Genomic DNA, 22,197 nt, shown 5'->3' with positions numbered 1-22,197 from the left:
TGTTCATCCCTCATGCGTCACGTTATCACAGTGAAATTCTGTGGAGAAAATATTGCCTCATTTCTGGCTGGATAAACGTTTGGACCATCGGGGTTTTTTCTCTTGCTCTTGCTCATTTTCCCGCTTCTTCTCTCTCTTTTTCTCCATCTTGGCCTCCTTGTACCTCCAGACAGGAGGCTCCAGGTAGCCCTTCTGCCGTTTTTTCTTTTTCTCTTTTTTTGGAGTAGGGTCTGTGGATTTTGTCACTTCAATCTTAGGAATGCAACCTGAGGGGAATATGCTGTTCCTGTGTGCCACGCTGCGGGGAATGAAACTTCTCATGCCACCCGACGCCATGCTTTCCCTGCGCCCCGAGTCCTGGCAGCACGAGGTCAGAGACACAGAGGTGGCTGAGACAACGGTGGGAGACGCTGAGGTGATGGAGCCGTTACTGTGTGAAACTGTGCTCTCCTCCAGCTCCTTGCTGCTGTGCTTTTCAAGCAGCTCAGGGACAGCAAATCGCCGTTTGCCAATCTCTGGGGGGCTGGTGGGGCAGAGCGGGCGGCACCCGGTGACTATCAGCGGGCTGTGAATGCTTGTCGTCATCCGCACCATATGATCCATAACCCCATCGTCTTGGGGGTCCTGAGGGAATCTGAAGCTAAGGCTTTCTTTTAAGCACTGCCTCAGCTTCTGGCCGGCTGTTTTGGCGGCTGTGGCCTTTGCCACTAATTGCTTCAGCTCAGGCCACTCGGCAATGTAGTGTTCACAGAACTGCTGGGCGGATGGATGAGCCTGCAGGCGGCGGAGTCTGTTCAGAGTCTCAAACCTTCCTGTCCTAATGACCCAGTCTTTTAGACCTCTCCCTTGGACCAGGTCCATTGCATTTATATCAGCACCTGGACATGAAAAGGGGGGAAATAGCAGAAAGCAATTACAACAAGGAAAGGATGATGAGTAAATATCTGTATGAGTCTTACACACACACACACACACACAAAGTGTATAAAAGTCCTGTGTCATAGACGCACCGTGCATTAACAGGGCAGACATACACTCCTCTCTGCCCTGCATGCCTGCCTTGATGAGGGCTGTGAATCCACGGGGATCCCTGACCTCAGTGTCCACGCCAGAGTAGTAGTTCAGAATATAGTTTAGGATGTTGATGAAGCCTGTATGAAAAATAAGAAAAACAGATTTATTAATAAGTGAATGTTGGATTGTATGTGCTGTGCACTGAGCATCCAGACGTACCTGCTTGGGCAGCAATCATTAGAGCAGTGTTGCCATCGTTGTCTTGGTGGTTAATGTCTATTAAAGGACACGTGTGCAGCATGCTGACAATATCTACATAACCCAGGCTCACAGCCAGCATCAGCCCGTTCTGATGGGGGAAGAAAATATGAATTCATTTATTGAACTATTAAACTCAAACTTTAAATGTGTATTGAACCCTCTGACTGTTTGACTCAAAGGAATATTTATTCCTTCTCACCCTGCCATTGATGTCCAGCTCCATGGCCTCGTCCTTAGTGACTCCTCTCTCCAGTATCCTGCGCAGGGATGTGGCGTCATTCCTAGCACAGGCCTCGTACAGAGTCTTAGCCGGCTCAGTGTAAGGTTCATCTCTTTCATAGTCTGGAAACAGTGAGTCTTCAGAAAACACGCTCCCCGAGTCAGAATCATCCAGGAGGATCTCAGAGTCCTCAGACGGGCCTGCGCCCAAGTGGGGGTCATCATTTACAGCAGCCATTGGGCCCCTCTCTGCCTTATATCACACCTGGGAGTCAGGTCTGCTGCGCACCACCACCATCTTGAACAGAAAGACATCACATTAACTCCAACTAATGTTATCACACACACAAATTTTCCTTTCCTACATTTTTTCCCTTTTCTCATCAGACGTGTGACAACCACACATGATGCCTGGATTCTGACTCAGTAGCGTGATGGGCATGACTTCTCATAAAAGGAAGTACATACAACTTTAGACAGATCAGCAAACATCAAACTATGTGTCTCCATCAATGGGCTTAAGAAGAGATGTAGTGTCTATGAGCTGTTGATGTAACCACATGGACACGTGTCATCTTCCATCTGTGGACGGTGTCGAGGATCATGGAAATATTTCTGTGCAAAAACCATCTAATCAGAACACATTTGTTCTCTGCCATCTAGATTTCTTCTCCTCAAAATCAGCTTCTTCCAGTGGTTCACACGTGACACTAACAACTAAACACTGGCAACCTTTAAAGTTAGCATGCACTTCCTGTCTCAAAATGATGCAGAAAAACTAGTCCATGCACTTGTTACCTCAAGGCTAGATTACTGTAACTCATTACTATCTGGATGTCCCAGTATCTCCATAAAAAGCCTCCAGTTAATCCAGAAGAGTCCTGACAGGAACTAGCAAGAGAGATCAAATTTCTCCTATATTAGCTTCTCTTCATTGGCTCCCTGTAAAATACAGAATAGAATTTAAAATCCTTCTTCTCACATACAAATCCCTTCATAATCAAGCTCCTTCATACCTTAAAGACCTCATAGTACCATATTATCCCAATAGACCACTTCGCTCTCAGAGTGCAGGCCTACTTGTGGTTCCCAGAGTTTCCAAAAGCAGAATGGGAGGCAGAGCCTTTAGCTATCAAGCTCCTCTCCTGTGGAACCAGCTCTCAGTCTGGGTTCAGGAGGCAGACACTCTCTGTACTTTTAAGGCTAGACTTAAAACCTTCCTCTTTGACAGAGCGTATAGTTAGGGCTGGCTTCAGGCAACCCTGAACCATCCCTTAGTTAGTTATGCTGCTATAGGCCTAGACCTGAACCATCCCTTAGTTAGTTATGCTGCTATAGGCCTAGACCTGAACCATCCCTTAGTTATGCTGCTATAGGCCTAGACCTGAACCATCCCTTAGTTATGCTGCTATAGGCCTAGACCTGAACCATCCCTTAGTTAGTTATGCTGCTATAGGCCTAGACTTTGTTGTTTATTGTTGCTGTTCTTTTCTCTCTGCTCTGTCCACTCACCCCAACCGGTCGAGGCCCAAACTGAGCCCAGATCTGCTGGAGGTTGTTTCTTCCATTAAAGGGAGTTTTTCCTCTCCACTGTCACCAAGTGCTGCTCATAAGGGATTTGTTGGGTTTTTAGTTTTTGTAAAGTGCCTTGAGATGATTTGTATTGTGATTTATACAAATAAACTGAATTGAAGTGAATTGAAATAGATCTGGTGTCCTCAGAGGGCCTTATCTGTAAGACCTGATGCTTAAAGAGGATGAGCAGCTTCCCCTGACTGCAGTTCTCCTGTCAGAGCTGCTGATCTCTAAGTCTGTGATTTACACAATAGCTAAGCTGCCTGTACAGCTTGTTTTTGGCAGTTCAGTTCATTATAGAATAGAAAGTACGGCTGGTTATTAGGACTAGAACAGATAAATTAAAGATATGGAAAACAATCAGACCACAAAAAGTATAAAACTGTCCAGGACAAGTATATATGTCTGAAATAAAACAGGTACAGTTATGACAGAGAGACACTGTATATGTGGAGAAGCTCAGTCTGAAAATAATCTGAATGAAGGCATAGTAGGAGTGTACTAGGTTGAGACAGGCCATATGGAGCCATAAGCAGTGGGAAGTCAGACGAGTGCCAGCATCTGTCATGTCACACTGCTCTGTAACACAAATGGACTGGGGTGTCCATGGTGTACAATTTATATGGTGCAGTAACTAAACAAAATCAAATGTGCTGTTTGTCCATCATCTACTGTGTTAATGAATCGTCATGTTTCTAAAGAGCAGCAGATGGGACATTGCTATAATATGTGTCTGTGCATGAATTCACAGTGGAAAAGACTGTCAGGACTTTTTCCGCTGAAGGTTTCAGTTTTCAGGCTGCCGTCTTTCATATACACACTAGACCCACAGTCACTCCACTAAATAAAACCTGCTGACATTTATAAGTTTATGTTTAAGATGTAATAGGAAGTTTTGGATAAGCTGTTGTTCAACATTGGATTAACTCTGTGTCACAGAAGAAGCAGGAATAATACTGTCACACAAACCTCTTCTCTCTTCTTCTTTCTGCTCAAACAGAAAGCACCTGCTGTGACTCTACCACTGTGGCCTCCACTTCCTGCTGAGCAGCACAGTTCAGTCTGATTAGGCTTCTTCCTCTGTCTTTGTGGCTTCATTAAAATGTGAGTTAAAGATGTAGAAACTTGCAACCACAGCAAGTGTCAAAGCAAAACGAGTAAAATTTTAGAACAACTCGTCGAAGTCTCACCCTGCAACAGTCCAGGCGTGGGGGAGTCCTCGTCTCTGTTTGGGGCTGCTCTCGGTGGTTAAGTCATCCTCGCATACTGGACGTCCACTCTTCTTGATGGTGCCTGGTAGAAACTAGTTAAGTTTCCCAACCTGGCTTGGTCCAGCCTTCCTTCTCCTTCCATCTCTCCTACTGACTGCTAGCGATCTGTCCAGGTCCCAACATAGACTCTGTCATCCTAGGTCAGGCAACACGCTCTCTCCCTCTCATCCTGATTACAGAAGATTTAAGGATTATGAGAAACAGACAGCAGCCAAACTTGCTCCCCTTACAGCCTGTTGAGTTAGTCTTTCTCTTCTCTCTCACTTGTCTCCACAGCTCTCTCAGAATCGGTCCATTCACAGCTCTCTGCAGCCCGTCTGTTGTGTCAAAGCAGACCTCTCTAGCTGTCCAAAGAAGTGCTGGGACTGATTCATGGAGGTTATGGCTCCGAAATCTGCTGTGCTGCAGCCTGAACAATTTCAGTATGTGTGTCTGCGATGGGAGACTTGGATCTGTGTTCCCATGGAAATTCATTTGATGGGACAACAAACTGACCCTGTTGTTACTCTAAGTCATGGGGCCTCGCTACTAGTTTTTCCCAGGACAGGGATGACACATAGTTATGTATGAAAACACGCACAAATGCAAGACACTAACACAGACGCTTATATTTTGGAACAAGCACACATCTTGCACAACGAGGCGTGTAAGAAAACAGTGGATTTGTTTTTCCCACAGGGGTAAATTCAAAGAAGAGCATGCAGTACATATTCTTTTTCAGTACCCACAGTTTTATTTACAGTAAATTTAATTGTCTGTTACCTTAGGTAGTCGCTTAGTGTGAGTTTCAGCACAAATGTGACAAGTCTGACAAGTATTATTATCATTTTCCAATTATAATAAAGCTTGGTCACTTTGAATTAGTTTAAATCTAGAGTTTGAACTGTGGCCACAGCCTCTTTTGGAGAGCTGAACAAACAGGAATATCGTGTTAACCAGTTTATTCATAGCATCAGAGGCTCAATCACATGTACTCAAAGGTGCATGTAAGCAGCTTAACCCTTATATTGAATTGGGAAAACGCCAATTGGTGACTTTGTGCACATGAATGTACTGTAGTGTGTTGTACAACTGCTCAGTAGGATGTAGACTGCCCCCTTTTGATCAGACTGGGAAATGCAGGACTTGGACTTGACTTGTTTATGTGGTGGAGCTGGTTGAGGTAGTCAGCCAGCTACTGTTTAAAATAGCCATGAGATTTATAGCAGCTTCTGTCTACATCGTCTCCAAATATATCTACAGACTCACAACAAGGCACATCTTGTTTGCTCTGTGTTTATTATAGACATCTCCACTGTCAGTGGAACGAGTGGTTATCGGTCCTTTGTGCCAGCACTATTAATAAGGAAAATTATTTTGGTATCAGACGTCCATCACTGTAGAAGTCCTTCTTGTCTGGCTAAAGCCACTGTGACTTATTCAACACTCATTAAAACGTTCCTGAGAATCACTGTTGCTGATCTGAACTCAGGCTTGTTGACAGCAGCCAAAGCTGAAACACCTTCAAAAACATAATCCCACTAAACCCAACTAATCAAATGCCCCAGCCAGTTCCTTATCAGAAGCTACCTCCATGGCCGTGAACCATCAGATCAGTCCTAAACCATCACACCAACCTGACCAGTGAATCAGAAGGTGCTATATATAAACACACGAGTCTGAGGTGGGTCCTGACTCTGATATGAAGCACAGGAAAAGGAAAAAGGGCAGAGATTTATAGCTCGTGAGGTCAAAACAGAAACGAAGTTGATAGGAAATAATAAAGAGGAAAGGGAAGTGTGTTTGGCACAACAGGCCTGAGCTCTGGGTGTGTTTTCTGTACCAGATGAGGGCAGCATAGCACGCACAGCGAACCGCAGCGTTAGGTCGTATTTATCTCAGACGTTATCGCTCTGTTGTGTCACAGTCATTGTCAAATGACTGTAAACCTGCTCTATGAGTTAAGGAACATTTTGTTCTGACATTTTGGTCTTCCTGATGGAACTTGCACGTTCCTTTTATGGTCACAGTTATTTTCTGTGAATTGTTCAGTCATTCACTCATATGACTCTAAAAAACCAGCCCCTGGTCTAAGCAGACGCCACAGGACCCAGCAGAGGTCAGTAGTAAACTAAAGAAATGTGGACACAGACTTGGGAGGCAGCAAACTCAGTTAAGGCAGCTTAGTGACTGATCCTAAAGACAGCCATGTGCTCAGCTAATATTAGCTTGTTGGCAGCCTCTGCAGGACTGCTCTTACCACTGATCATCTTCTATATTATTTCCACCTCTGTGGCTAAAACACTGCTACTTGTTCTAAATAAAACCCTGCAGGAATCAAGGAGAGGAAGCAGGGAGCAAACATGTTATGCAAGGCCTGAGGGAGATTTTGGATGAGTTAGGGAACATTATTACAATGGGAAGTGGAAATTTGTGGTGCTTGTGCTTTTATTGTGGGTGCTGTGGCTGAACAGGGCATGAGAAACACCAAAGCAAATCAACTGTTTTCCTATAAACTTGCTTAGCGCTCAGTTAAACTTAGTTTAGGTCAAGTCAGGCAACATGAAGAAAAAATGGTGACGCTTCCTTCTACAGTCCCCTCATTACTAAGAGTTTACTTGGTAAATAAAGGGAAACTTACAGTAACTCTGTGTATATTTACCTCTTTTTCCCAATAAATACACCTCGGACATGTCATTGTTATATTTTCCTAAATGGAGTGGACTGATATTGTAATGTCATACAACAGATTCAACAGTAAAAAATGAATTGATTACTAATATAAAAAAATATTCACATTACACCTAAAGTAATCTGGTATTTCTATTACAAAGCAGTGAGATATACGTCAAGAAAGACACAAGGAATGAGGAGGAGAGTGATGCCAGAATGGTCCAGGGCCAGTTCTGAACGGGGGGACATGGTCAGCATCTAAACCCCTTTATGTCCCAGGGACACCCAGGGCCTTGGGTGATCAAACTCACCTTATTTGTAGAAGAGTTTTACTCGTCAAACCAAAAGTCATTCTGAGCCTGTGGGCTCCAGCAGGCGGCCCAGGTCTGGATAAAATGCCTCTGATGTGCCCACAGTCAGTCTTGACCTTGTGCTAATGGATGGTGTTAGTGATGTGGAAACTTCGCATCAAGTGGTTGTTGAAAGCAGCTTTAGCTTCCTCCAACTCTAAGTGAAGTGTTTCCTCATGCTTTCACATCTTCACTCCACCTCTGTCAGTGATTCTCAGTGGTCTTCACTGATGTGACTGAATTGGACTAAACTGTACTCCTTAATTCCTCCACTGCACTTGTTTTGAAGACAATGTGTAATCTAGACGTGCATAGGCCCAAAATAGAGAAAGGTAAATGGAGTCACAGTAAACACATATGCAGCAAACTAAAGTCTTTGTGACCATTTTGAAAGTGCTTTGAGCTCAGGGGGGAGAAAGTGGCTTTTTCAGTAGAATTAAAATCCTTGGGCTTAAGTTAATCCAATAAATTCCAATGTCAGAGCATGTCCCAGCTATGAAATGAAAACCTCAGCTTCTCAGAACAGGTGGAAACACACGGAGGATCAAAACAGGACAGTGTGAGGACCTCAAGCTCAGTGGAACTTAAACTCTCTGAGACAAAAACGAGTCTGAAATTTGATAAATAAAACACCAGCGAAATTTATAATAGCAGAAGAAGAAGAAGAAGAAGAAGAAAGACTTGTAGTAGTCCGGACATTTGCACTAGTATTTATGAAGCGTATAGATAAAACAGAGGCATGGTTTAAAAGACAAATATCTCCAGAGTCTATTGATTTGCTGTGAACATGCTGTTCTTCCAGAGCTGATTGGTGCCAGAACTGAGCATAATCCCTTTGGGGAACAGCAGCCAGACCAAGTCTCTTTCCACATGTTCCTTTTATCAGCAATTACAAACTTTCAGCCTATAGATTGAATGTGTTAGTGTCAGATCAGACATTTAGAAGCGTAAACACAGACAGTGTTGGCTTGATGACATGTAAATGATGATATTCTGAACCATAAAGAAAAAAAGTTATTGAGTTAAAACCCAAAACACAGTTTAGGAACAGTGACATAACACAATGCAGCTTCATAACTGTGCTGGGACAGAATGGATATCAGGAATATAAACTGTCAAGTTACATATTGTGTAAATGTGTGACATCTATAAACGTATTTGCCAGATGATAAAATAAGTGAGAATGATATGGAGCAATGCTGCACAGGCTGTGAGACAATAAACTGCTTCCAGTGTAGGAAGCATGATTTGTTCATCACTACAATAAATGATAAATGATGACACACACCCACACACACACACACACACACACACACACACACACACACACACACACACACACACTCTCTCTCACAGGGTCAAGCCTTTAACTTTTAATGGCAAATTATCTTTCAAGGAGCCATGAACAAGCAAACAAGGTGTGATTAGTGATCAGAAGTTGTGTAATGTGTAAGCAATCAGTGACAGCCTCTTTAATAGTTGAGCTTAATGGGCTGTGTGTTGACGCCTTATTTGGGGCTGCCCCGCTGCTCAAGATTTCACACAATCCATGTGTCACTGGCTGAGACTTGGGCCAAGTTGAAGACAGAGTGGACGGTGCCAGGACAGATCAGAAAGGACCAGAGGAGATACAGAGAAAGCTGAGGTAGTTAGAGATTGGGGAAAAATCCAGGTAGCGAAGACAAAGAGGAAAAAATGAAAGAAGAGAAAGAATGATGCAAGGAGTAGAAGTATTGGGGAAGGGGTGGCGATCCTCTACAGCCAATGAAGAACAAGAAAGGATTTCAGGGAGGGTGATGTCCTGAAGTCCCATGCAGCTCAGTGTGAGCCTTCAGTGAGGACAGGCAAAGACCCAAGTCACAGAGAAATCCTCCCAAACTGACAAGTCTCCTCACGCTGAAACGTGGCAAAGAAGAGGATCTGAGCTTAGATTGAGAGGACAAGGTGGATACATTCACTGGACGAAGCCACAATTAACCACACTTCCATCCAGCTCACCTAACAGAGGGAAGACCTGAGGCTCCTGTCCCAGCACACCCTGGTCCAGATCCTCTTCTGGGATCAATTATTCATGTGTCTGAGGTTTCCTGCACTTAATGTTACTGTTAGTGTTGGAGAGCAAAGGTCAACCACAGAGCAGAATAATTTGGAGAGAATTTTAATTTGGCGTTGGGGAGAATGAAGGCTTTACAGAAGAATCAGGGACGCACGGACCAGACGCTGGGAGCCATGGCTGGCGTGCCATCTGAGGCCATGCCCGAACAAAAGTGGGTGAGTTGTAAATATCTGTTTGTGTATTTACTGGATGTTTGTATGAAAGTACAAATTCAAAAGGGAAACAATAGACACGTGGAAATATTTTCAAGGGCTGCGGAGCCTGATGTCCAACTTACCTCTGGCTCACATACCAAGTTTGTAATGTGTTTATTTCAAAAAATGAAAGGGTCAAGCGGGACAACCAAGGGTTTCTAGTCTCAGTCTAGTGCTTGGGAGGAATGTTTCCAGAGGAACCAGAAACAGAGAGATGGTGACTAAACCATGTGACCATCAACAAAGCCATGCAGGTCTAACGCCTCACTGCAAATTCATTCCCCTCCTTCCTCCCTCGCCTTTATATTTGTCTTCCTGTCCTCTGCTGTCCCCCATAAGATAATACACAAGTTTCATAACTAGAACTCGACTGAACTGTGACACATCTGGAAATTCAAACAAACGTGCCAAAGTGTAGTGAAGGTCCAAGCACTCCACTTTCTCTTTGAAATGATTTTTATCTTGATAAATCATTTCCTGTCTGGCAGATAGTAACAAACACAACAGTGATTATAATCGCCCCCCTTCGCTCCAGAGGCCTGATACCTCAGATTGCCTTTATTAACCTCTACGCTGTTGCGTCTGGGTTTTCAATGCCGATTGAAACTGCATTTCTTATCCGGGCTCTGTGGCAAAGGTTGGACCTCAGTGATTTTCACTGCATTCTTGCTCAGTGTGTAATGGAGTAAAGGATAAAAAATGCAGGGGGAAAAGCACCCACTGGTATAATGTTTTGTGACCATAAGTACTGTGTACAATCTTACAATTGCTTCCTCCTTCAGCGTGAGGCTCCACTACTGACAAAGGCATCTCTGTGTGTAGCTCTCAGAGGGGGGCGAGGTGGACCTCCCAACAAGCGAGGAGGAAAAGGGGTCTGTCCGGGGCCAGAGGGAGCCAGACGGCCTGGAATTGGTGCAGCAGGCCAATACTACAGAAAACCCAGAGCCGAGAGAAAGGACAGGTAAGACCTGAAAGAGCCGCTCTGAGTCCAAGAGACCATTTTATGACCCCAAACCCACAATGCTGGTCAAAACATGACTCCTGAGCAAAGCAGTCAGAGCTTAGAGAGTCACAGAAACACACTTTCAGTCAGCTAGCATTCTCTGTGCACCGACATCTGAAACACTCCTGGCTACGGTCCACGCTGGTGTTGACATATATACAGTGATGATTGTTTGATTGTGAATTCATGACATAAATAAACAGTCTTGACTCTATAAAGGCGTATGTGCCATGTGAGCGTTTAGCTTCTGCTCTGCCTCATCCTGCATGTTAGCCATATGTGAACCAAAGCAGGCCCGGGTCCCATCTGCCATATCTGATGGTGGTCATTAGGCAGTAATAACTTCAGGGAAAGTATCAGATGGGAGCACCTGAATGTTTACTCCTATTAAACTCCACCCTGTGTATCCTCTATTAGCGCTGAGAGCAGTAAATTGCTGTGCTGTAATGTACCATACATAAGTACATGAGGGAGAGAGAGAGCTCTTGTTTCTGAACGCACACATGCATATGTGTTTTCCTCTCCTCTGCACTCTTTCTGAGTTTGCTGTGAAAGGGTTGCGTGCATTGTTGTTTTTCTTCAGTGGAATAGAACAAAAGGAGCTTTGTAGCTGGATCTGGTTTTGGGTAAGTGGGATAGAGTGTGTGTATATTTGGGAGGTTGGGTGGTGTGTACCATGTGGCTGGACCACGAACTGTTGTGCAGGAGAGTACATGGTGTACAGGAGGGGTGTGTTAGTGAGATCAGAGGAAGCTGTCAGCGATGCCTATCTTACTCAGATGGGCTGTGCTGCTGAGGTTAATGCTACCAAATATTATTTTAGCTCACAGCCAAAGAAAAACATCAACAGTAAAGAAACACATCATTTGGAGCCTTATAGAAAGATGATGGGTGAAACTGTCGGGCCCAGACGAGCTACTCTGCTCCTCTGCTCCTCTGCTCCTCTGCTCAGTTGTTTTTGTGTAGCCCAATTTCCCCCAGATGGGAAATTAGATGAAAAATCAATAAAACAGAAAAACATCCAAACCACGACAACAGCCTACAGACTGTTATAGCCCAGAGTAGGGCATTTATTTATTTGCTTTCTATTTAATCCATCTAGGATAGTTATCTTTTGATACAATACTATATTAATGTGTAAATGAGTAAATCTAACTTGATCCAAATCAGCCACAGTGTAGGATCTACTACAGTACTACTAAGTACTGCTACTTGCATATTCTGGGTTCTTTAAGTTAAAGGTATTTTAAAGAACTTTATTTACAAGTCAGAGTCAGTCTCAGGTAATTTATACAGTTTCCCATGATATATTTGTATACACAGTGTGCACTAATAGAATTTATATGTCAAACTTATCAATGAAAGACATAGTAGACATATTTATATATATATTATATATTATATTTATATTATATATCAATAAAAACACACAAACTTTTATACTTTTTTTGGTCACTGTTTTATATTTCAATTATTTTAAATGAACTCTTCGACTATAATGAGTTTCCTTACATTGATTATTAATAATCAAAACATAATTAAGAAAATAGTCACTGAATGCACCTTTAAATGTGTAGAGCAGGGGGCATGTGATTTTCTGTACCACGGCAGAGGTCAAAGTGGTGTTTCCACCTCTTGCTGTGTCAGGGGAAGAGAGATGAACGAGGAGAGGCCCCTGCTTTCTTTAAAGACGTGGTTCATAGGGCCACAAGGTCCATCTGTTATGTGTTAGGAACAAAATGTCTGCTAGTAGCTTCACAGGAATCACAGGACAGTGCCAACCTTCGTGAATTCAGATCCTTTCTTTCCCGTTTCTCAATCCCAGCTTTGTGTGCTCTTGCTCTTCTTCTTTTCCTCTGATCAATCTCTTCATTTCCCTTCTCTCCAAGCCATATGTGTGTTTTCCCTTGTCCTGTTTTGCCTCAAAACAATGCCCTCAGTAATGATATTTTAAACCTGACCTCTGTCTGAGTGCACAGAGCTGCTGCTCATATTACTCTCAAATATCATCAGTTTTTCTCTCTGTCTCTCGAGTCCGTCGACTCCTGGCCAAATAGCTCTTGCTCTCAGTATTTCCAGACAGTTTCTATACTGTCTGTTGTGTAACACAATCAGTCTTTTCCAAGGTAAAATGCATGAAATCGCTGCACTGAAACAATAACACTCCCAGTGCCGTCTCTATCTGAATGTCTCGTATGCAACCTAAAACACCTGCTTTTTATTAGTGTAGAAAAAAGTCATGCCAATAAATTGTGATATTTGTGGGAAACATGATCTTCTGCTGGATGTGCAGAAGTAATAATCAACATTATGAAGAACACTGACCATATTCATAAGTGGTCCTGAGGTAAACTACGCCTGGACTACGGGTGTCCTTGTCCATATCGGGCTGAGAGGCTGAAAGACTGTGGCATCCAAGGAAAAGTGCTGTTCCCATGGGACCATGGGACTGAAATGTGTGTGCCCTTACATGGGCAGAGATCAACCTGAAGCTGCATCATATTGTGTTATAAGGACCAGAGATTACACATAATATCTACTAATATTCTAGTCGATCACCTCGTACGTCCTGAACGGGAAAAACATATGAGTTTAACCCTACGTGCTCACATATGAATGTTTTTTCATATGTGTATGGGGGCGCTGGGGACCTGTCCAGGGTGGACCCCTGCCTTCCACCCAAAGAGAGCTGGGATAGGCTCCAGCAGATCCCTGGGACCCTGGTTAGGACTAAGGGGGTACAGATGATGGATGGATGTGTATGGGTGGACATAACTAACTAGACGTCCCCATGTAGGTTGGACCTTTCCTGAAAAATGTGCTGAAATACTGACATTGATCTTATAGTAAATCTTTGTAAAGTCTGTGTAATTCTCTGTAGATTATTCACTAAATGCACTTTGTCGTATTGTTCTTACATTTGTCACCTGCATTTAGATGAAAGAGGTATTTTAGGTGTTTTGTAGAGTTTGCGTAGAGATATATTTCAGAAGTTCATCTTGTGTTTCAAAGAAATGGGTCAGGCAGGGCTTTCTGGAAGGCAGGTCACCTCACAGGTCACTGCTCCACAGAACAGCTGGCATTTAGACCGTACACTGACCTGGAAGGGAGAAGGCAGATGGAACTACAGCCAAACATGCAGTCGTACAGAATAACATGGATATGCTCACATATGTGCCACAAACACTCACAACCAAAATCATCAATAGTTTCAATAGTTTTAATTTCTAAATATGGTTTTTGGACTGAAAACCTTTTACCCCCTGACGGTAAAACTGCTGGTCTCTGTGATTTTTAATTCAAGATAGCAGCAGCAGTGTTTCTCCCCATATGTGGTCCCTGGGTTTGCTTTGGTTTAATTAACATTTTTGTGGGTGGCATTTGAGCTCAGGCTTAAGCCCTGCACACTGATCGCAGCACCGCTACTTATAGAGCAAGGTCCACGGTCCAGATCAGAACAACTAGGGGAGGAAGGGAAACTCTGACAGCTGTCAGTTTATCACCGTGGTTTGTGGGATATGCAGGAGAAGCAATGTTGGTAAAAAAGTTGGTAAGGAGCTTGTGTTTGTGTCAGTGTGTGTGTGTGTGTGTGTGTGTTGCCATGTATGCTTACATTTGTGGGTGGATGTTTTGAGAGACAAGTCTGTGCAGAGTAAAGCTCCTGCAGCACTGTTTGGTGAGGGACAACAGTGGGAGGCACTGAGTGCTACTAATGGTGAAGTGCACACACACACACACACACACACACACACTGCAGACTAGCAGGTCAGAAAAGAACAGGACAGTTAGCCTGGTGACTTCTGCTCCCTTAAGGGTCCTCAGCCAAAAAAACAAAAACCTCCCTCTCGTACTGGCTTGTTCAGAACGCCAGTTTGCCTTAATTGGCGCTCGGCTCAGGAAGGGATGGGAGGGAAAAAGAGGGTGAGAGAGGAACTAAAGGAGCAAGAGGAAGGAAAATGAAATTTAGGTGAGCATATTTTGGCAGGACTTCTACTGGCTAATGGGGTGAGAAAAGGCTGTAATGTCGGTGGGGGGTTGGAGAACACATGGCGAATAAGCAGCTGCATCTCTGCTGATCTGAGACCTGCTGTAGTTTACGTTACGTTTTGTTGCTCATGTCATACGTTTTCTGTGTATTTGCCTCTTCTGTCTGTTGATTAAGTGCATGCACATTATATATGAGTTTACTCCAATAGGCTGCATTGTATCTACAACATCTGTATTCCAATAATAGACTACGACACATCATTAGCACATTGAGATAAATCTACTCATCTGCATGAGCAGGTTTATGTTTATAAATTATACTTAAGATTCTTCTGAACGTGCCTCAGAAATGTGGCACATCTGCACAAATGAATGTGTGTGTGTGTGTGTGTGTGTGTGTCTCATGTGGGCGATAGGAAGGAGGAGTGAAGGAAAGATAAAAGGAGGGAGATGAATGGGTGTCAATGCGTGCCTCACCTCACATCCTCTCTCCTCCCTTCAGTCCAGAGTACGAGCAGTTTCTGCTGACGTTTTGTTTGAGTGTGTTCGTCTCCTCTGGACCAACGTTCCTGTTCATTTCCTCAAACACCTCATTCATCGCAGGTGTTGGACGTCAGACCTGATTCACAAAAATAAGTTTCTCTGTCTCAAAAATCTGCATTTAAAAGCAACTATATTTCAAATGTGGTTCTTCTGTGGTTATTTTCCACAGTGGCAGGAAATATTGATATGGACACAGCGTGTCTGGGTTTTTGACTGGTAGAGCATGTGGAAGTAGAACAAAACTGCTCTTTTAATGTTTGCTCTGCTTTGAAGCAGCAGCACTGACAGAGTGAACCAACAGTTAGAAATGCCCCCTACTGGGAGACTTCAGAAGCACAGTCTGACTCGGAGTCTTCTGACTTAAGAGCACATGAAAAGAATTTGCTTCATGAATTTTGAATGTCTCTAAAAACGTATTCTTTATTATGTCTCTGCTGTGTAGTCAGGGTTTGTGTACAATGGTAGTGCTCAATTTGTAACGCTTTGCACTCGGATTCTTGTCTTGGTATCTTCGTTTTGTTTTGTTTCTTCAAAGCTTTTTGTTCTGCTGTCAAATCTGTTGTTTCTGAAGCCTCTTTGAATCGTACGCCTGCGCTTAGATAGTGTTTGGCAGCCCTATCAGCATCGCACAAGTGGAGACATTCAGCAGCACTGCTCAATATTCCCCTGGTGAATTGCCCGTTCAATCACAGTCGCTTAAAGCGTCCGTTATAAGCAAAGAAAGGGAGAGACAGAGGGAGGCCAGGAGGACAAGGGGGTGGATTGTGATCAGAGTGTTGGAGTTGGATGTTGCTGTCTCGACCTCAGAGGAGATAATATGTCTGTGGGGCTTCCTTCTGTAGTGCAGGACAGTGTGTTTGTGAGTGAAGACAAAGACACTGAGAGCAGTGACACGCTAGTCTAAAGCAAAGGTGTGTGTGCGTGTGTGTGTGTGTGTGTGTGTGCGTGCGCCTGGCAATACTCGTTGTCGGGATTGAAACCTGTTTACACACTCACACTATGGGGACTTGGCCTTCCTAGTCACATCATGTTTTAGGGTGAGGATCTGGGTCAACGCCAGTGTCAGTCTAGGTCAGGGTGACGGACATTATGGTAAATCTCCAAGAAAGTAATGTAGCTCCATGTAAAGGCCCCATGAGGAATGAAAGCTAAAGTGTGTGAGGCTAATGGATGAGGCAGCCAGGCTTGTCTGTTTGCTCTCGTTGTCTCCTGTAGACAAGAGAAACATCCTGACAGTCGTCTGCCACCACCCTGTCACTACGGACAGAAACCCGCTCACTGAAACCTTCGCCCATACACCTCAGACGTGTGTGTGCCTGTCTGCAGGGGCCAGTGTTGGCTCAGCGCCTTGCCCTCTTTCTGTCGATGCCCCCACAGAGGAACCCGAGCAGGCGCCGTGACGCCGCTCACCTTTGTCGCATTGATCAGGTGGTGATTTCCACACAGTCGCATTGTGGCCTCCGTGTGTGTGAAGTGTGAGATGAGATCACACACTGAGTCAGAAATGCCAGAAAAAAGTCAGAATATAATTGGTTGTGCCTTAGAGCACCAAGTGTCTCATAATAGTGTGATCACCAACTTTGTTCTGGTTTCCTCTCTGTGCCTTCCATATCTGTGGTTGTTTCCTCGGGTAGTCCTGCTTTGCTTACTGACATTTCACCAGACTCTGAGTGTATGTTGCTCTCACCCCCTGCAGCTTCCACGGTCATTAAATTAAGTCAGAAATGAAAACAAAAATCCAAAAATGGACATAATCTGCTGGTCTTGGTGTTTTACGCAGACAGGTGGATTAAGTTATTGTTTGCCTGGTTACAGGGCTGTGTTTTCACCTTGAGACGCAGAACCCGATATGCATGTGCACATCTAGTCAGATAATACTCAGCCAGTCACAGACCCACACGCACACACACACACACACACACACACACACACGCAGAATGCACGCGCAGAATGCCAACATTGTGAAATATGAGCCTCGGCCTACTCACTACATGGAGACATTAAGAAGAGGGCTCACTGTACTGGCCCCATGGTCAGAAATGAAATGAATGCAGAAGTCAATACTGGAACGGTCCAAGCCAGGAAAACTTTCTATGATCCAGCATGTGCTCGGAAAGTGTAACATACCTCACAGGCTGTGGTGAAGATGCTGTCGCTGCTTTACTGGAAATTACATGACACCTTCAGACCTGCCTGCCCTCTGTAAATATCATCATGCACCATTACAGACCTGGGTGTTACTATTTCAAGGGACAGCACTTCATCGGGTGTCAGAGCTGGATATAAGGAGCCCCTCTAAGCATTAACTGTGCCAAGACGGGGCTCAACCGTGTAGAGAAGAGCACAAGAGGCAGGACGGGGGACAGCAGATAAAAGAGGAAACAGAAGGGAGGAGAGAAAGAAACAGCTGAGAGGAGGGAAAAGAGAGGGGAGAGGAACAGGGGACAGGAAGAGAGAAAATTAGGGGAGTGGGAACGTTATCCTGGCTCATAGCCAGCCACTAGAGCTGCAGACTCCACCCTGCTCAGCCCTCCCCTTACTCCCTGTCTTTCTCTTTCTGCCTCTCCCTCACTATCTCTCGCTCTCTCTGCGAAGCAGTCTCCCAGTATGTCATTTGACCAGGCAGTTCACAGAGGCAAGAGCTCAGCACCAAACAGAAAACAGGAAAAAAGAGAGACACTGGGACCTGAGCACAGTCAACATGAGGCTTAGCTTGCTGGAATGTTTATCCCCAGCTGTAAAACACTGAGAGTGGATTTCTTCTCTTTCTCTTCTCCTCTTGTTCTGGATGTGAGAGCTTTAACTCTGCTGGCAGTCAACTGAGGAGCAGGATCAACTGACACCTTCTGGGGGGGGATTTACACTTTGAGGACTGGACTGCTACTAGAGTGAGGGCGAGACAGGCAGACTAAAAGAGAGAGAGGGAGAGAGAGTGGCGGGCCATGCCCACCTCAGCTCATGGTTCAACAGCATGAAAGGGGGCCACCATCACCATCGGCACCATCGAGGCTGTGGCTGCCAACACTTGTTCCGTAAAGTCCTGGTCAAGTGTGGCTGCTGCTATGCCCGAGTCAGAGGTCAGTGCCCCACACACACGCACACACACACACACACACACACACACACACACACTCCAATGCAAAACAAAAGCTTGATTATCATCAGGTTTGTCACTGTCAGTCTGAGGTTTCTCTGCCTTTGGGTTGGCATTGAACAAAGCAGATTTTGTGAATCTGTTGTTTTGGTGTGTGTGAGAAGTTTCCTGTGTGTGTGTAATGGTTGTTTGTACTGAAATGAAGCAATAACTCTGGTAACGCTCAGCTCCTCCCCTCCCCTCACCTCTCCTGTTAATACCTTGCTCTTCTTCTCCTCCACATTTTCTTTTATGTCCACCCACCTCTCCCTTATCGCTCTTTCCATTCCTGTGAGCATATGCTAATGATTTAAGTGTAAGCCTCAGTCCTCTCGCCTGCTCTCCGCCTCCAGCTAAAGCAACAGATGTGTGTCACATCTGAGCAAGCGGATAGAAAAAGTCCTTCCAACAGATGACTACACAATGAGGAACAGCAAAGACACAACATGCACCACACATTTGTCTCTTGAAGTTTGTGTGTGTGTGTGTGTGTGTGTGTTGAGGTGTTGGGGGGGGGGTTGGAAAGTGACCGTCCTCATCACGACGAGTGTATGTCAGCCAGCTATGTGCAGCAGCACGTGGCTGTATGAGACCCACAGGGGGGACTGAAGGGAACAGCAGTAATCCCCCTCTCGCTCTGCTGTTTGCTGTGATAAAGAGCAGCAGGACCAGCGGCGGCACGTTGGGACGGCAGGGTTGAGTAACAGCAGCCATATGTAAAACTCAAACTTGCTTTCTGTATTTTCTGTCTCAGCCTGCCTCCCTGCTGCTGTGACCTCTGTCCCTGTGACCTGGAGGTGAAGCTAAAACATCAACAGAGTCTAATTGTAATAGCCCTTGTGTTCGTTCCCTTTCACAAGCCTACATCAAAGGGCTAAACAGTGGACCTACCCGCTGAGGCTCGGTACATAAGCAGACTCGTGAAGCGGGCTTTCATATTATTGGCCCGCAATGTTGGACACATACCTCAGATTCCTTCAGTTTAATCTCTTATGTAATGGATATTCTCCTTTTCCATTGCCTGCAGATCCCCACTGCACTCCGACCATGTTATCATAGCAAATACACGCACACTTAGATCATAATATATAAACATGTGCTGGATTGGAAGAATGAAACATTTCAGGCTATTAAAAGACAAGCTCTCAATAAACAGACCTTTATTCCAACAGGCTGGCTTTGTCCAACATGACAGGTGGAGATGTTTTATATTTTACAACGAGAGGCAGAAAACCTCTTGGTCTCACTTCACAGTCCAAGCAGGAAAAATGTGAGCGCTCTGGAGAAGCCACATTATAAGACTCCAGTAATCTCGGAGTAACGTGCTCAATAAAACCTTCTTACAGAGCGCATAAAGTGTGTTTCTATATTGCTCCCACTGCTATGTAGAGGACCTCATGTACAGCCCATTAACAGCTCGTATACAGCTCATATTCAATGTGTCCAGTCATTTACTGTAGTGCAGTTTCTATAATTAATAGTGTCGGGGATCGTGGGGGAATCTTTTTATGTAGCACTTCCTCGTTCCCTCCTTTTCATCCCTTTAAGGCCCCGACTCTTCTCTCACACTTTATGCATTGAATTCGACTTTTCACGTCTATTTGCTGTGTCTTTTTTCCTCAGTATGGGGCTGATAGTCTCAGCCCTGGTTCTGTTGAAAAACACTGAGCAATGCAGGTCGGACCCCTTAAGGCCCTCAGCACCTCCAGTGTCATCGTTGCATGTTGCAGCGTCACATAAGCCTTTGTTTATCAGTAGAAGAGTTTTTTCCTCAGGAATCATTATCTGAAGCTGAGATAATCAGCGTCAAAGCACCAAAATAATGCTTCAGCGTGAGCTGCCAGATTTCTGATGTGACACTGATATCAACTCATTTTCAGTGACAGGCTGTCTCGCTCTAAACAAAACTGTTTACGCTGATTCTACACCACTGACTGATTCTAAAAATGCCACTCCACTGACACAACAGGAAATTATAGTGTACAGCGTGATTCAGCCCCTACTTAAGCACAATAACACTTGTACACTGGATGATGGCACACAGTACAGTATGGCATTATGTCACACCATATATTTCCGCCTTCATTCACTCCACACGTCCCCGTGTTGCTTTCATGAGCGAGTGGCTAAAATCGAAGTCATTTCGGCTGCTGTCAGTCTGCCTGAATGATGAGTCCTGCCTGAAACCCATACACGTTTATGCACAAAAGAAATTGCAGTGCATCAGAAAACCAAGAAAATCAATGGCTCTCTGTGGTCAATAATGCCATACTTTTTTTTCACTTCTTAATCAGTGTGTAGTGAAACAGGAAGTCACACTGTGTGTAGAGATGTTATTTGTTGTCAGGATGTAGTGTAGAAGAGGATTTTACAAGACTGACAAGTGCCAGAAGGCAGAAATACAGAGTGAGAGGAAACATATGACAATAAATAAACATTAGTGCAGTGGGAGGGGCAGGATTATTGATCTGAGCTGTGTGATAGAGGAGGCCAGAGAGATGCACAGGTGGAGAGATGAGCATAATAAAAGAGAAAAGCAAGTATGTATATTTTAGCTCTGATGTTAGCCCTGCTCCCCACAGCACATTAGCAGATTGACTGCTGGAGGGCCATTAGTGAAGGCTGCTTCCCAGCAAAGACTGTTGACAAACCATTTAAAAATAGATGGTGTGCCATCATCTGATATTGTCCACAGTCAGTTGCCTTTTTATCCCAGAGGGAGAAACTGCAACCTGTGGATTCATCCAACCATATCTGATATCTCTGTTTGCAGGAATGTTTTTATGTGTGAGGGAAAAGTGGAATAAAGCAAGTGTCAGCCTCCTGCTCAGTAACACACACACAACAAGGCATCCACTAAGTGTCTGTTTGCTCTGTTTGGAGGATTAAATGCTGACTTTTAAACACATTCACATAAAAGAGCCTGTGTGTGTGTGTGTGTGTGTGTGTGTGTGTGTGTGTGTGTGTGTGTGTGTGTGTGCCACATGCATGGTATTGTCAGGCATGATAAATACCACTGCAGTCAGCCAACACAGTCATCTCCCACACACCTGACAGTATCTGGGATGCAGATGGAGATAAATCTGACATACATAAATGCAGGTTGTCAAAGACACAGAGCAAACAAAAGGAAGATATGGATGCAGTGGTGGTAAGGCCGCACTTATCCAACAAAGATAGCCAGCCCATAAAGAATGTTCGCCTCTGTGTCAGTGGCATTTTGTGCATGATAAAATACTTACAGTATTTCTGTTTGTGACATGTGGTCTATGAAAAATAACAGAGCTGCATTAGACTGAGGACGCATACGTCGACAACACTTACAGGTAGTAAACTGATTGAGTTCCTGAACCGAAATACATTGGAGCCGGAAAGGCATTAAAACAAAGTAGGTTTGTTAGTATATATGAAGTTCCACACATTTAGCAGGAAATGTTTGTATAAATACAAGCGACAGTGTAAATATACATGAGACGTTATGGGAGGTTTTCTGGGGAATTAACTAAAGGAGATTTAGCTTTTAGCTTTACATCAAGGCCTTTTTCTCTGACACACACAGGTAGAGATAGAATTTTTTTTCACAACATGTCGCCGACTAACTCGGTTTCCGTGTTGAAGCACTAAGCAGCTTTACCTGCGTCTGTGAGCTCAGGTTGAACATGACTTAGCTGCAGCTGTGACAGAGGCAAAGCGGCAAAAACCAAAATGTCTCATGATTTTCCTTCTCTCTCTTTAGCTTTCGCTTCCCCTGTGTCCTCCTGAAGAGGGAAAGGTTGTGTTTGTTGTGCATCTGTGAGTCTGTTTATTGGGGAGTGTTGTGGGCTGGTGTTGACTCATGTATGCAGTGAGTTAGGACAAGGACCCCCCCAGCAATGACAC

The 22,197-nt window shown here is 44.4% G+C and overlaps 2 protein-coding genes across 5 annotated transcripts in view; one reads left to right on the top strand and one right to left on the bottom strand.

The window, feature by feature from the left end:
* Positions 1-57: 57 nt before the first annotated feature.
* On the bottom strand, positions 58-1,780 carry ankrd33aa (ankyrin repeat domain 33Aa). Its single transcript, XM_026333152.1, has 4 exons — positions 1,475-1,780; positions 1,234-1,363; positions 1,011-1,151; positions 58-878 (listed from the first exon to the last, which is right to left on the bottom strand). Exons 1-4 carry the CDS (start codon positions 1,730-1,732, stop codon positions 58-60), a joined length of 1,350 nt encoding a protein of 449 aa, XP_026188937.1. The 5' UTR covers positions 1,733-1,780.
* Positions 1,781-8,971: 7,191 nt separating this feature from the next.
* arhgef25a (Rho guanine nucleotide exchange factor (GEF) 25a) overlaps positions 8,972-22,197 on the top strand; it is a 41,363-nt gene continuing 28,137 nt past the window's right edge. For 2 of the 4 annotated variants that reach the window (XM_026332493.2, XM_026332494.2), the window contains exon 1: positions 17,554-18,262. In XM_026332493.2, the coding sequence (XP_026188278.1) occupies positions 18,157-18,262 (106 nt within the window). In that variant the 5' untranslated portion in view covers positions 17,554-18,156. Of the gene's footprint in view, positions 9,614-10,474; positions 10,614-17,553; positions 18,263-22,197 lie in introns of those variants that run through there. The other 2 variants (XM_026332492.1, XM_026332491.1) reach the window with 2 other exon arrangements.

Source organism: Mastacembelus armatus, chromosome 7 (assembly GCF_900324485.2).
Source record: "Mastacembelus armatus chromosome 7, fMasArm1.2, whole genome shotgun sequence".
Classification (NCBI taxonomy): domain Eukaryota; kingdom Metazoa; phylum Chordata; class Actinopteri; order Synbranchiformes; family Mastacembelidae; genus Mastacembelus; species Mastacembelus armatus.
The sequence above is the reverse complement of the archived record's forward strand: the minus strand, read 5'-3'. Positions and strand labels throughout refer to the sequence as shown.

What these genes read in the sequence shown, in the direction of transcription:
- ankrd33aa (XM_026333152.1), bottom strand. Translation starts at nt 1,732, where the DNA reads ATGGCTGCTGTAAATGATGACCCCCACTTGGGCGCAGGCCCGTCTGAG. An exon ending in AATGATTGCTGCCCAAGCAG is followed by an intron (nt 1,152 to 1,233) that starts GTACGTCTGGAT and finishes TTTTTCATACAG; the next exon opens with GCTTCATCAACATCCTAAAC. An exon ending in GTCTGCCCTGTTAATGCACG is followed by an intron (nt 879 to 1,010) that starts GTGCGTCTATGA and finishes TTTCATGTCCAG; the next exon opens with GTGCTGATATAAATGCAATG.